Here is a 15,293-nt window from a genome sequence, read left to right on the forward strand (position 1 = left end):
CACACTCCATCGGGCACCTGCGCATGGCTGTTATTTACCATCCTCCTGGTCCTAAATCTCATTTCCTTCATCACTTTGCCACCTGGCACCCTCACTTTCTCTCCACTAACCTTCCCTACCTAATCTTGGGGAACTGTAATATTCCCATAGACAATCCTTTGACCCTGCTGCTTCCAAACTTCTCTCCCTCTCCTTTCCCCTTGGTCTCTCTCAATGGATATCCTCACCCTTCCACCACAGTGGCCACTCCCTTCATCTGGACTTTTCCCACCTTTGTACTGTTTCTGACTTCAACAATTCACTTTTGCCTCTCTCTGACAACCATCTGCTCTTTTTTAGCATCTCCCTATCCTTGTCAACTTCATCATCGCCTAAAGTTACTTTGAACAGGCGTAACCTGGACACCATTGATCCTACCACATTCTCCTCCTGCCTGGTCTCACTTCTCTAACCCATCACCACCCTTTTCTGCCCTTACCACTGCACTTGATTCTGTAGCTCCGGCTGTCACCATCAAGCTTCTTTGGTTCCAGCCTCAACCTTGGCACTCCAAGCTTACCTGCTATCTTAAAAAATGCTCCTCTAATACAGAACGGCTCTGGAGGAAGTTCATGCTAACTTCCTTCACTTCAAGTTCACCCTCTCCTCTTACAGTTCAACCCTATCACTATGTAAACAATCCAAATTTAAGGCTTTATTTTCCTCCAAGTTGTCACAATACTTGCAAATAAAGTGGATTCACTTTCGCCCACCAGGATTAGCGCTGACGGTTACAGAGGCGCGGAGTCTAACGAACTACCGGTTTTCTCAAGGGACCCCCACAAGGAGATTTGGGTTTTGTAAGTTCGCAGGTTGCGGGCCTCTGCACTGCCTCCAGGTGTGACAAGCTGGTATCAAATTCAGCGGTTAGAATGAGTGGCCCGGGGGTGCGATGCCCCCCGGCCCAGCCCGCCCCTGCTCATCAGCTCATTTGGCTTCCAGTACCACCTGTATGCTGATGGCACCCAAATCTATCTTACCTCTACTTCCCTTATATCTCATGTCTGCTGCTGTCTCTTGGCCATCTCATCTTGGTTGTCCCATCGCTTTCTTTAACTAAATCCTTCCAAGGCTGTAATAATCATCTTCCCATTCTCTCCAGTGCTCCTTTACCTCCTCTCCTCTCTCTTTCTGTTGATAACACAACCCTCTTTTCTGTACATCACGTCTGCTGCCTAGGGGTCATCTACAACTCCTCCCTCTTCTTAAAACCTCACATTCAGTCCCTCTCCAATTCCAGCCATCTACACCTTCGGAATATATCCATGACCTGGCCCTTTCTCACCATGGAAGCCACCAAAACTCTTGTTCACTCCCATATAATATATCACCTTGATTACTATGACCTGCTTCTCTCTGGCTTCCCAACTGCCACCTTGCCCATCTCAAGTATCCTAAATTATGCTGTCTGCCTTCTTTTCTCTCCCACCGCTCTCTTTGCTGTCCCTCTCTGCTAGCCGCTAAATTTAAACTTCTCACTCTCAGCTACAAAGACCTCTACCAATCCATTCCTGCCCCCTATATCTCCAACCTCATCTCTACCCACACTCCTCGACGCCCCTCACTACCACACTTATTACTTCTTTCCACTCCCACCTCCAGGACTTTGCCTGGGCTGATCCCCAGGTATGGAAAAATCTCCCATGCCCTATCAGGTTAGTCTCTATTCTCCAAGGTGTCACGTGTACCCTTAAAACTCACTTCTTTATTCAAGTCTATCTGCTCACCTCCTAACTCCTTTGCCTTGGCTTTCACTTTCACTTCCCCAACTTGATAACACCCTATTTGTCTCTTCCTCTTTCCTTTAGGATATGTAAGCTCTCATGAGCAGGATCCTTTTTCATCTTGTCCCTCTTCTACTATTCCATTATCTTCTGTACCTCTAGGCCTGCTTGACATTGGACATTACCATTCACTGTCCTATAAATAACTTGATCTGCATTGTCAAGTTATCAGTGTCTAACTTGTTTAATCCGTAATCCTTGGTTTTTTTATTCTTTTGTTTTCATGTATTATGAGTTATTGATCATTGATGTATATTACTGTAAATATCTTGGAATATATACTAATAAAAAATAGTTGTTTCACTTTTTACTTAATGTGCATCTCATGATGAGCTCACTTTGCCACCCTGTCTGGGTGCAAAGTGGTTTTACAGATTTGTATCGGGTTCCTATTACTATCAGTAATCTGTTGTTACGACCACTCCTACTGGTGTTACTTGGCCACCAGTCACTCCTTGACTGTAAGTCTCAAATACGCACTAGTTGTAGGAAAGTAGTCACTGTCACCACTAGGTTCCTAAACGACACCTAGAACCGCTTACTTCTGGCTGGTGGGTGTAGCTGCTGCCTCTGCTCTTTGCTGTTGACTGTGGCTGGTCTTCATATAAGCATATTCTGGATCAGGACTGCAGGGCGGTAGGTAAAAAGTTACATCAGGACGCTGGGTTCAAAACAGGAGCGGATCCAGACTTTTGCTATACCCCGGGCGATTTTAGGGGGGGGCGAATCAGAGAATCAAGAAAATGAAAAATACCATCTTTGCCCGTTCAGAAACAAAGATGTCAGGAAAGTTCAAAGGGAAAAAACAATGATTCAAAAATTTACTTCAGTCTCTGCTGTAGTGAGGATGCAGAATGGTTCGTAGCTTGAGCATAGTGCAGAGCAGGGCCAGACTGGGACTAAAAATCAGCCCTGGCATTTCAAGCATACAGGCCCATCTCTGTTGATGAGCAGGACAAAACTGTGTGCCGCTGCGCAGCAGCTTCGCCACCAGGGGCGTACCCACATTATGTTGGGGGCATGGTCAACGTGGGGCATTGATACATACATTATTAAAAAACATTACATTTATCATGCCCTCCCTATCATGCCACCCCCCACCCCAGAAACACATTACAGCACCCCCAGCCCACTGTACTTATCTATGCTTCTGATGCTGCTGACATCCATCAGGGTGGGAACTTCCTGTAGAGTGAGCAGGGAAGCTATTAGTCTCACAAGATTAATAAATCTCATGAGACTTAGAGCTCCTCGGCTTGCTCTGCAGGCTGTGTCCTATCCAGGAACTGGGAGTAGCTATCCGCTCCCTCCTGCTAACCAGAGCTGGATTTAGGCTCAGGGGGCCTTAGGCACTTAAGACAGGGAGGCTCCTATGATGTAATATGGTTATTAGACACATTTTCAACAAATACACAGGCAATACTGTGAGCACTACTGTTAGGTGCACACAGTTCTGCCATCACAAGCAGTACAATGTGAAGCAGTACATACCTCCCAACTGTCCTTGTAGTCAGACCAAATCCTGACTAAGCGGGACAGTCACCCACCAAATTCAGGACAGTTGGCAGAATGTCCTGGTCTCTCTTACCTGTCTTGTCATTGTCTCCACTTGTGGCTGCTGGTGTCTTTAGATCAGTTGCTGCTTGTCTGGATCCTGGAATGTTGGGGGCCCTAATTGGAAAAAAAAATGGTTACATGAAATGTAGAAAACTCCAACCAGCAGCGGTGTTAAATCAATATAACACCTACGTTTTAAAATTAGGCCTTACTCCAGCCCCAACATTAAAATGATAGTATTCACATTTGATAAATACATCTATTTTCCTCCAACTAGCCCTGGCATTAAATAGTATATACATTTAATAAATAGACCTATTTCCCTACAACCAGCCCCAACATTAAATTAATAGTATCCCCATTTAATAAATAAACCGCTTTCCCTCCCTCCAAACAACCCCAGCAAGAAATTAAATAGCATTTATATTTAATAAAAATAACCATTTCCCACAACCATCTCAGGCATTAAATAATTCATAATTTCATTTAATAAATATACCTAATTTTTCCCAAACAGCCCCACATTCACTTAATAGCACACATTACAGTCATATACTGTCCCCCACACACATTACAGTCATATACTGTCCCCCACACACATTACAGTCATATACTGTCCCCCACACACATTACAGTCATATACTGTCCCCCCACATACATTACAGTCATATACTTCCCCCTGCCCCCTGCAGACATTGTCCCTGACACCCCCCTTCCCCCTGCAGACATTGTCCCTCACCCCCCCCCTTCCCCCTGCAGACATTGTCCCTCAACCCCCCTTCAGACATTTTCAATCACCTCTCCAATACAGTCTCCCGTGCAGTGATTTTTACTCATTCCCCCCCCTCCCCTGCAGTACCTATCCCCGGACACACCAACTCACCTCAACACCCTGCGCGCTCAACAGACCGACGGCTCCTAGACGGCTGCATCGCGCGGCCGCGCGGAAGTAAAAAAAAAAAAAAGGACTGGAAGGGCCCATACAGCCATCGGCCCTTCTGGCAAATGCCAGAAGTGCCAGATGGCCAGTCCGGCCCTGGTGCAGAGTTAGCAAGAAAGGTGCAAAGAGTGAGTTACCAATTGAAACTGACTCAAGAAGAAGCCTTAATTGCAGCCATACAGCTAGATAAATCTTGCAGAAAGTGGATAGTAAATAGAATAGTATAATGATGTCATAATGAGTGCAGAAGCATAGTGTTAATATCCATGTCTAAGCAAACTAGTGTTAGGTTCAAAAGTGGGCCAGCTATGCAGTTAATGACTTGTGTTTACTCACCTGGGGTGCAGAGTCTAACAGGTACCCTGGTATACAACTGAATCATGGATTTTGCTGTGAGGAGCCAACAGGTTGTGGTCCCCAGCAGGGCCGCCGAGAGGTTGGGGAACGGGTACAAATTACCCGGGCCCGGGCATGACAGGGGGCCCGGCCCGGGCCCTCGCGCCAACGTTTTTTAGTAAAAAAAATTCCTCTTGGCAGCCCTGGTCCCCAGGCTAGACTATGCAGCATCTGACTAACAAGAGGATTATCAGAAATAGTCCGAGGTATAGACTAGCAGAACACTATCAAAGTCAGTAACTTTCCATAAGGTGGGGACAAGAAGCGCAGGTTCAATATGGTCTTGAGCATAGATCTGTGTCACAGGCAGACAAATTTAGTTAGACCAACTCGAGTTTGTACATAAAACCTGTCAGGATATGCAGAATAATGCACAAACAACTAACAGGACAGAACCTGTTGCTGATGCACAGGGGGACAGGCAGAATGTAGTTAAATGCACAGTCCCACATGAAAACATTACACAAAGTAGAGGCACCTATAGATTTAGTAACTATACATTTATGCACTCCTAAGGAGAATTGTACATTTCTTAGGCTCTATAAAACCATGCCAACATTAAAGAAACCACACCCTCAGTTTGCCTGTTTTTCCCAAACACAGCAAAGTTTCCCTAGTTTTCATTCTTTCAGACTGGTGACTCCGACTGAATATAGTTATGTGTTTTAATGGTTTGTAATACTTGATTTCTGTATTGCAAGTTGTATTTCATGATAACTGGTGTGTGAATGCAAGAACATTTAAATTATTGTGTAACAAATCTAAATGTCCTCCTTTGGCCATATGAAATGTAGTGAAATGTGGAATGTGCAATATTCAGTACAGGAGAAATATCATAGTGAAGGAAGGTACATAATTGCGATCAAGAAGTCACTAATGCCTTCACCATGCATAGATGGGTAGATGTAATTTGTCTTTACTAGATACTTTCTCTTTCTCTTTTCAAATATTGGTATCCAAATTTAAAACTTTGAGTTACAAATCTTCCTCCTATTTCTGTGTGCAACATTCTCAGGAAAGCTTTGCTGCAGAATTACAGGCACCAATTATAACAAAAGGTTCAACTAGTAGCTTCTGTTTGAAGACTGAATCAAGAATAAGGATTGATCTGATTCCATGGCTCTTCAAATACTGCATTATCATTTTAGGAAACACCCATAATAGACTTCACAATATTAAAGGAAAAATGCAAGAGTGTATTAAAGGTTTGAAATAAGGAAAATTGCAGCAACATGAGAAGCTAACATGATAGCACTTAAATTAATGAATCACTAAATAATTTAGTAGAAAACCTAGAAGAGTGAAGCAAGGACTTTCATTGACAGTGTTTCCAGTGTATCTTTATCTGTGAAATATTTTACTTTCTTTTAACTGTACGGTTAAAGTATGCCAAACTGTGATAGTGTGAAAGTAGCTGTACGTGTGAGGCCTTTCAGTAAGGTAAGAATACGTCTTCATCTTTTTTCTTTTTAAATATTTTTCATATTCTAATAGATCAGATAGTTGTTAATGTGGAATTATTATATAGTGATTTCAATGACTGCACAGGCAGAAACAAGTCATTGTTAATCAGTAAAATATGTACTGGGTGATCTACTAACAAAATGAAACAACATGAATGAAAATGTGTTATGCAAATCAGCTTTAAACATGTATATTATGATGTGAATGTATGTTGGAGGTTTGTTGTGTCACAGCAAGTACATCGGGCTGCAAAAGAGCATTGACAGATAACACTGGTTAACAATTTTTTATTACCTTTTGTCACAAGAGTGAATAAAGGTGAATCTAATAGTATTTTCTGTGCTGAATTCAAACATTGTTTTAGAATGTCTCTATCACGTAAGGATTTTGAATTGACACCCAATTAAAGTTAACAATATTACGTTTATTAACAATACATACATAGTAAACAATTAACTCACTTAAAATGTAGACGTATAGGATTTTCTGCTGTAATTTGCCTCAGGAGCATCCCTTTTAAGGGTCTAACAATAGTCAGCAAGCTTGCTTGGCCTCCACTTGCCCTGATACCATTTTCCATTACGGAAATATCCTGGTGGAACCGTTTGCGATGTTCATCGCTGAAAGTTCCGAGATTTGCTGGGAAGAAATCCAGGTGCGAGTTCAAGAAATGGATTTTCAAATACACTGTAAAAGTAATAATTTAATTTCTTCAGCAAAAGAAACTTTAAGAATAAAATTATATCATTGTTTATTTACAAAAGAAAAGCTTGCGCTGTGATAATATCCCTATCAATTTCAGTCTCTGAAATCTCTGTCCGTTCACAGACCAGACAGTTTTTATCAGTAACCAAAAGTAGGTTGTATTACAATTCCCAAATGTCATATTACAATTGGCTGAGATGGCATATAGGCGTGTCTTGGTCCTTTTTGCTCCCTTGGATTCAATGGAGATTTTGGAGAAATTCTTGCAACTCTTTGTTCACCATCTCTGATTAGAAACATCTGTTCTTTGAATTAACTCCTTCATTCTTGTTCATATCACTCTCATCAGCTCACACGCAAGGATCCAAAATACATAATAAAACCACATCAAATATAAATGATATACTAAAATAAGATAAAACTATGTAAATCTTTTCATATTAATAAATTGTCTTCATCCAAAATAAAACCTCTTTAACAGTTCCCCCGTTTGATAGTTCTCTAAATTATCACACAATATTATGATTATGAGGTTTAATTTGTTCATACAGTTCTATAATTTCTTTCCCTATATTATTCACTCTCTTAATTTTTCTACTCAATGTTTTCTTACAAAATTTCAACAGTACTGGTATACATTTTAATACAAGATAGATAACTAACAATATTCCTAATATAAAGAGAAGAAATCTTCCTAATGAATGCATCAACGATTGAAACCATGTACCAAAACCTGCAAATTATTGCAATAATTATTTTATATTGTTTTTATCTAACAACGAAAACCTTGTATCTACTGCAGATAATGTCATGTTATGTATCTTTGCAAAATCTCTCTTTACTTTTACTACTTCATCTATACAATTATCTTCTCTAGATTATCTGTTTTATTTGTCAAAAAGGTACAACTTTGTTTCATATTTTATCTGTAATATTACACAATAACCTCTTGTTTGTGCAGTAAAATAATTTAAGACCAATCTATGTTCTATTAACTATATTTTGAAAACTTGAAGCTCTTTTGCAACATAACAAAAGGTTTCATCATGCACATTTGATATTTTATCAATCAATGTAGCTAAACCTTAGATATAAAACCAATTCATATTTCTATGTGCAATGCCTATAACTTTTAATGTAATCCATACCTGTACACCAGTTGATTCACTAATAAGTTGTGATACTGGTTGTTGTTCACTCTTTTCACCACTTCTTTTCTTTCTTTTTATAGTCAATTATCTATTAAATACTTTTGCGATACAATTTCCTTTAAATCATTTTGTGTAAATACATTAACAACTGGAATCACCTAACCTAGATAACATATTCTACCTTAATTCAGTGGTATACACTTATATGCCTTACTTCCACATTTGTAATATATTATCTAATAAAATACATGGTATTGCTACATGTAATATATCTATGTATACAATATCTATAAACTTTCCGTACTTGTTTTTCTCTAACTGCCCTTTACAATCACCATCTTGTAACATTATAATATTGTATTCTCATGCTACTGTTCCCAAAGATCTCTTTGATCCAACATATCTAAATTTTAGATTTATTTTTAAATGCAGGACTTTTCCCAATTTTACATAGATGTTAATTTCTCTCATCTATAGGTCTATTAGTAAAATATATACATATAACACTTTCAGTCAATACATGTGGCAACAATTTTAAGTAAAGAGGCCGTGTTTCATTATATTTTCCATCAACTGGTCTTCCCTCTGGCAAATTAAGCAACTCTGTAAGATTTAAAGGTATTGGCAACAATTCAACATATTGGTGTCCATGTACATATCCAACAATTAGTTTAATTGCTTGTCCTATCATACCATTTTACACATTTTCAGGAGGTTATTACAATATTGACATATACATATTTCAGTTGATAGTCTCTTATTACAATCTTCAGGTTCATCTCCAATTACTTATCTTTTAATTCTACCTTATATGTGTCATTATTGTATGCGTTAGTTATGAGTAGAATGAATGATGAAGACAGTTCTGATTCTCTATTTTTACGACTATATGCCCCCATTTCCTTAAAACCACTACCGGATCTTACCATCAGGTCCTCATAACCAAATGTCCATAAAAAATAATATAAGGTATAACAATAAAAATAAATCATGCCTATAGCGGTGACAACAATAATAATAAGGATATTTTCCTTTGACTTCTGGGTCAGATTCTTCTTCCTGAACCACATCATTGTTCAAGTCCTGAAACAAAATTGTTATATACGGTTCCAAAACTTTATTATACTCTGCGTCTTTTCAGGTCACTGTCGAATTGACTACCTTCTTGCAGTGGGATATGTGAATCCAAGTATCTTGTTTCAGCAACTTTCAATGCTGTGGTTATTCCCATCGATCTGTCAAATAACTAGAACATTAAAAATTTCTGACCATAACATTTTCCTGGTTGTATATACTGACAGTTCTCAATAGGCATTTGGTAGTATAATCAGTTTCAAAGTCTCTTGTTGCTTTTGTAACTGCTTACTCATCTCATTCAGGTACTTAACAGTTATATCGTGAATGCATTTTAAAAGTCTCTTGCAGGATGATAATAATATTGGGTTGTCTTCTGAACAAAATCTCATATGGTGAAAAAAATTGAATGGAAGTCTGGGAGTGGTTCTGATATTATAAAATATTAGAGATAAAACCTCTTATAAAATCATCCCTGTATTCTTCATCACTTTACTCAGTGTATTTTATATACCATTAAATAGTTTCAGGAACTTATTTTTTTATTCCTAGTAAAATACATTTTGTAAAAACAAACTTACACAGTGATACCTCTGTCATTCGCAATCATTGGTGATATACCATATCTATAAACAAATTCATATACCAATTTCTTTGCTGTAAATACTGCAGTGCAACTTGCAGTTGAATTACACTTCTATCCCACTTAGAGAACATGTCTACAAACACTAGTATATACTGTAGATTACAACATTTTTTTTTGCATTTGGATGAAGCAATTTTATATTATCTGGAATAAGTCTCTGGAGGAGGGATATGTGATGGTTCTACAGATATGGCTTTACCTGGATTCTTCCCTCAGACAAATAAAGCATGAACCAGTCTTTTTTACCTGCATGAGAAGAGAAGCCAAGTGCATACCAGTAGGCCTCAAGTCCACACATACCATACTTGCCTAAATGAGTCAGACCATAGGCTGCTTCTACCAGTGGTGGTAGGTAAGCCTTTGGGGCCACTGATCTATCTTTACCATCTTTCCATGTACCATTGGTATCTTGTACACATTCCTTCAACTTTCAGAGGGCCAATTCCTGTGAATAACAAAACTTTTACATTCTGATTAATTTCTGATCAGTAATTAACTGAAACAACAACAAATTCAAGTCCTGTGAAGAAATGTTAATTAGTAATGGACTTCTTACTACACCTATTGTAACTTCATCTGTCCTTTTATTACCTAATGCAATTGATCAGTATTACTTGTGTGATCTTGACACTTAATCACTGCTACCTGCAATGACATCTGAATAGCATCTAGCATCTTCTTCACATGTTGAAAATGTGCCAAGTACCTACTACAGTTAGACAATCTCTAAACCACCACAATGCACAGAATACATATCAACTAGCTGTCTAGATGTTTAATACTTTTGCCTTGCACCAACTCACACACTGCTGTGAGTTCTACTTGCATATCTTATTCATAACTTTCCAATCTCATTTTATCTATGATAACTACCATTTGTATATAAAATTATACCTACTCCTAGTAAGTGTGTATCCTCAATGTCAGATCTAGCAGTAAAGATTCTAGTCCAAAAGTTCCATACAGTCATAAATAGGCATTAATTCATCAAAAATTTCATATACTTATCAGTACTCTCATCCACCCTCTGTGCATTCCTATGCACACTAATTAAGAACATAACAGTATTAAAGATATTACACCAACAAATGGTAAGATAAAGAAGAGCCATAAGATCTCATTTACAATTTACAAATCTGGCAGTGAAGACTTGTCATGTTTGTGCAAAATTCATCAAGAGCAAAACAGGATACGGTATGAAAAGAAATAATTTCTGACTAAGTACTAGATATTTTACTTTATCCATGAATAATGCTACATTTGCAACTACTTTTAAACAGATTGACAAGGAATGAGCATCTATGTCTAAATTTGTCACTATAATAAACAATAGGTCTTTGATAGTATCCATGTAAACTCCAGCTACACACCCCTAGAAAGATGCGCACTTGTGATTTATTTAGCGACTAGTGCATATGCAGAATAACTTGCACTCTTTCTGAGAAAAGATGTGTCAGTCCTTGGGTCAAGCAATAACCCAAATACTTAACCTGAACTGGCAAATTTGCAGTTTATTTCTGGAAACCATGTAGCCATGTTGATATAGGAATATTAACAGCTAAAAATAGTGCGTACAAAGACTGTAAAAAAACAAAAAAACAAAAGTAAGTTATTAACATATAAGATAAATACAAAATCACAGTGTGATTATAAAAGTCTCAGGAGAATCAGACAATAAAATGAATAGTTCAACATCTAAAGTTTTCTGCTGTTGGTCAGAAATCTGCACATGTGGTTTTTTTTTCAAAGCCCATGGCCCCCCTTCTTTTTCTGCTGGGCACAAAGGGACCTTCCACTACGAGTGAAAGGTGTGGGGGATGGGTCTGTGTTTCTCTGTCCTAACAAAAAACAATGATAGGAATAATTCTTGTCGAAGTGTAAAATAGTTACCAGACATTTTTAGGTTTGGTTCACAATCAGATTGAATATTTTAAAATGATTGGGCCATTAATTCTCTGTTTGTCTAAAGGATTTTAATTGAACAGTCAATAATGTATACTTCAAATATTCTGTTTTCTTACTAATATTAACATATCACAATCAATGATCAACTCTTATTTCCACAAATTCTTACTCCTACACTCTAGGGTTGCAATTTGAAGAATGCTCCTCAAAGGTTCTGCTAACACTTCAGCTCCACACTTTATTAGACATATATCTATGCTCTACTATGTCCATATATATATATATATATATATATATATATATATATATATATATATATACACACACACACATGTGTATATATATATATATATATATATATATATATATATATATATATATATATACATATATACATACCTATACCCATCTAATGTGACATTTTAGCCACATCCTATGCATAATAATTCTTAAAAGATTTATTAATCTTTAGCTTAATCATGAAAAGTTTATATTAATCAACTCACAGGAGAAAATACATAATTAGCAACACAATGATATTAAATATTAGTAATTTTAGTATGATCAAAAATGTCATTCATGCACAGCATTTAACATTATCACAAAATTGAAAATTGTCCCTCAGGTATGGAAATTTCCAAGACCCATAATAAATTTCTGACGACCTAACAAATATGGGCTTTTTGTTTTCTGGGGTTTTTTTTAAATTAAATTTACAGTTAACTATTTCCGATATACTAAAGAAGCCCATGTGCCATCTATTGGTTACTTCTGGTATCGCAGCCACTCCCTATTAAACTATTTTTATTGGGATAATTCTCCAACTATTTTATTGTTATCATGTGTCTTTTCAGACATAACTGTTTCAGAATCACCTAGATAGGCGACTGTAAAACACTTTTTTTTTTATCAGTTCTTAGCCCTTTCACTCTGTCAAACAATACTTCAGTATGCCAATAACTTTGTTTTCTGATTTTTCAATTTCTCAATTTCTGTTTACACATTATCCAAGATATTTTTATCAGAGGACCCTGCACTTGGAAACTGCTTATCACAATGATTAGTCATATTCATACAGCCTTACACAAATCACTCAAAACACATTTTTGTTTTGTAGCCCCGCAGTTCTACAAACATATAACTTCTTTTTCTATCTAAACCTATGGACAATCTATTTCTCATACTTCACTGAGGATTTATCCCCCGCAGTACATAAATCACTCATTATATTTTATATTCATCTTTATTTTATTTTTATTTTATTTATTTGTTTTTTAAGAACTGGACCCTGCTGTACACAAGTCCAATTTTCTCAACTTGAATGTGTCCCACAGTGCACAATCAATTGATAGTGGCCCTGCAGTTCCACTATCCAGAAAGTCCAATAGGCCTCATGTCTGAGAGATAGTCTCAATCTCAACACTGTATTCAGTGACTACGTAGATTTATTAACTCTTTATTTTATCTCTTAACTTCTCAACACTCATTAACACACACTCATACTCAGATAAGCAGTTCACAAAGCAGCTTCCCCTGAACTCAGGCAACTTTTTTATATTGCCTACATTCCAATAACAGAAATACATATGATGTACTGTTTAGCAAAGTAGCAGAAAGAAAAATGTAACACTTTAAACTCCTACTTTTAAATTCTAAAACAGTTACTATAAACAAAAATAATAAGCTAAAAGTTCTCATTTCTGCAACATAAATTTCATTGGAATAAAAACACAAAATAAACCAGTTTGCAATCTATGGTGTACATTCTTTTTCTATTTCAAAAGGATCGGCAATAACTTACCTTCCTTTATAAAAGAGAAAATCGTCAACCATACATTTCAAAACTAGAAATCCAAATGTCCCTTTTCCAAATCGAATCATGTTGAGAAATCTCAGCGATTGCCTCCAATTTTGTTGAAGTAATAATTTAATTTCTTCAGCAAAAGAAACTTTAAGAATAAAATTATATCATTGTTTATTTTACAAAAGAAAATCTTGCGCTGTGATAATATCTCTATCAATTCCAGTCTATGAAATCTCTGTCCGTTCACAGACCAGACAGTTTTTATCAGTAACCAAAAGTAGGTTGTATTACAATTCACAAATGTCATATTACAATTGGCTGAGATGGCATATAGGCGTGTCTTGGTCTTATTGTTCCCCTGGATTCAATGGAGATTTTGGAGAAATTCTTGCAACTCTTTGTTCACCATCTCTGATTAGAAACATCTGTTCTTTGAATTAACTCCTTCATTCGTGTTCATATCCCTCTCATCAGCTCACATGGAAGGATCCAAAATACATAATAAAACCACATCAAATATAAATGATATACTAAAATAAGATAAAACACTGTAAATATTTTCATATTAATAAATTGTCTTCATCCAAATAAAAAACCTCTTTAACAACATGTTGCATCCCATGGTCTTGTAAGACTTACAAATATTGTCCACTATTTCTTCGTAGTTGCCTTATGTTTCCATAAGAAGTTCCAGCAAATATTCTTGGAAGACTCCCATGCAGCTTTTTCAGCCTGATTCAACTGACCATCGAAGCTCTCATCTTGAATCAGTTATCTATCTGAGGTCCTATAAAGATCCCAGCTTTGATCTTTGCATTACTGATCCTCTGGATTTTTTCCTCTGGAAGATTCTAAGACCATTTTTTAAATCAGCATAGAAAATAAATATATAATACCACCTGAAGTACCCTGTGACAATATTTTTGTTTACCAATGTAATTAGTAAGTCCAATTGACACTGTGAAGTGTACATTTGGTGTGGTTGGAAAAATATGGGTTGATTGATAATTGTTTCATTTAAATTTATAATTAATTAATAATTTATTAAAGTGTGCTGGCAATTCTCTCTATGAATGTTATATGCAGAGTTTACTGTGCTTAAACTTTAAAGAGGTTTTTCACTTTACTACATGAATCCCCAGAGTAGCAATACAATTGGTACTCCATGGTGAATCTATCATTAACTTATATTTATTAGTGCAAAATATTACATTAGTCCAGGAACTCCTGACCAATCCGAATAGGAGAGTTTAATCCTTAGTTTTGCCTACATAGAAAAAATTGCAAAGGCAAAACATGTGTATACTACGAATGTGGTTCTGGGAGTAAAAAAAACTTTCATCCAACCTCCCAGCTTTATTTATTTAGTAGAACTTCTGCCTAACAGTACTGGTGTCATGAGTTTGATTCCTGATCAGGGCCTTATCTGTGTGGAATTTGTATGTTCTCCGCGTGTTTGCTGCCAACAAAATTAACCCTAGTCAGTGTGTGTGTTGTGTGTGTGTGTGGAAATTTAGACTGTAAGCTCCAATGAAGGAAGTTATGTGAATGACAAATATTCTCTGTGCAGCACTGCCGTAAATTAATGATGATGAAGGTCGCATATTGTAATTGCTGCAATGTAAGTTACCTGTCAGTCTGACAGCAAAATATCACATTGGTAATTGCCTACTAAAACCACTGTGGAGAAGATGATCTTTGATGTTCTTGTATCTCCTGAGCCTTACAGGGTTATGTATGGCATTATCAGAGGTCAAATTGCAGACATTCTCAAATCATATTAAAAGTCTATAAACTCTTAATGAAATTGCAGGTGTTTGTGATGTAA

General features: G+C 36.9%; 1 protein-coding gene across 1 annotated transcript in view; it reads left to right on the plus strand.

The window, feature by feature from the left end:
* Positions 1–6,102: 6,102 nt before the first annotated feature.
* The window catches only part of LOC142143241 (kinesin-like protein KIF28), a 79,060-nt gene continuing 69,869 nt past the window's right edge, over positions 6,103–15,293 (plus strand). Inside the window, exon 1 of the mRNA XM_075200952.1 lies at positions 6,103–6,156. Coding sequence (XP_075057053.1) covers positions 6,103–6,156 — 54 coding nt within the window. The remainder of the gene's footprint in view (positions 6,157–15,293) is intronic.

Source organism: Mixophyes fleayi, chromosome 3, assembly GCF_038048845.1.
Source record: "Mixophyes fleayi isolate aMixFle1 chromosome 3, aMixFle1.hap1, whole genome shotgun sequence".
Lineage (NCBI taxonomy): Eukaryota > Metazoa > Chordata > Amphibia > Anura > Limnodynastidae > Mixophyes > Mixophyes fleayi.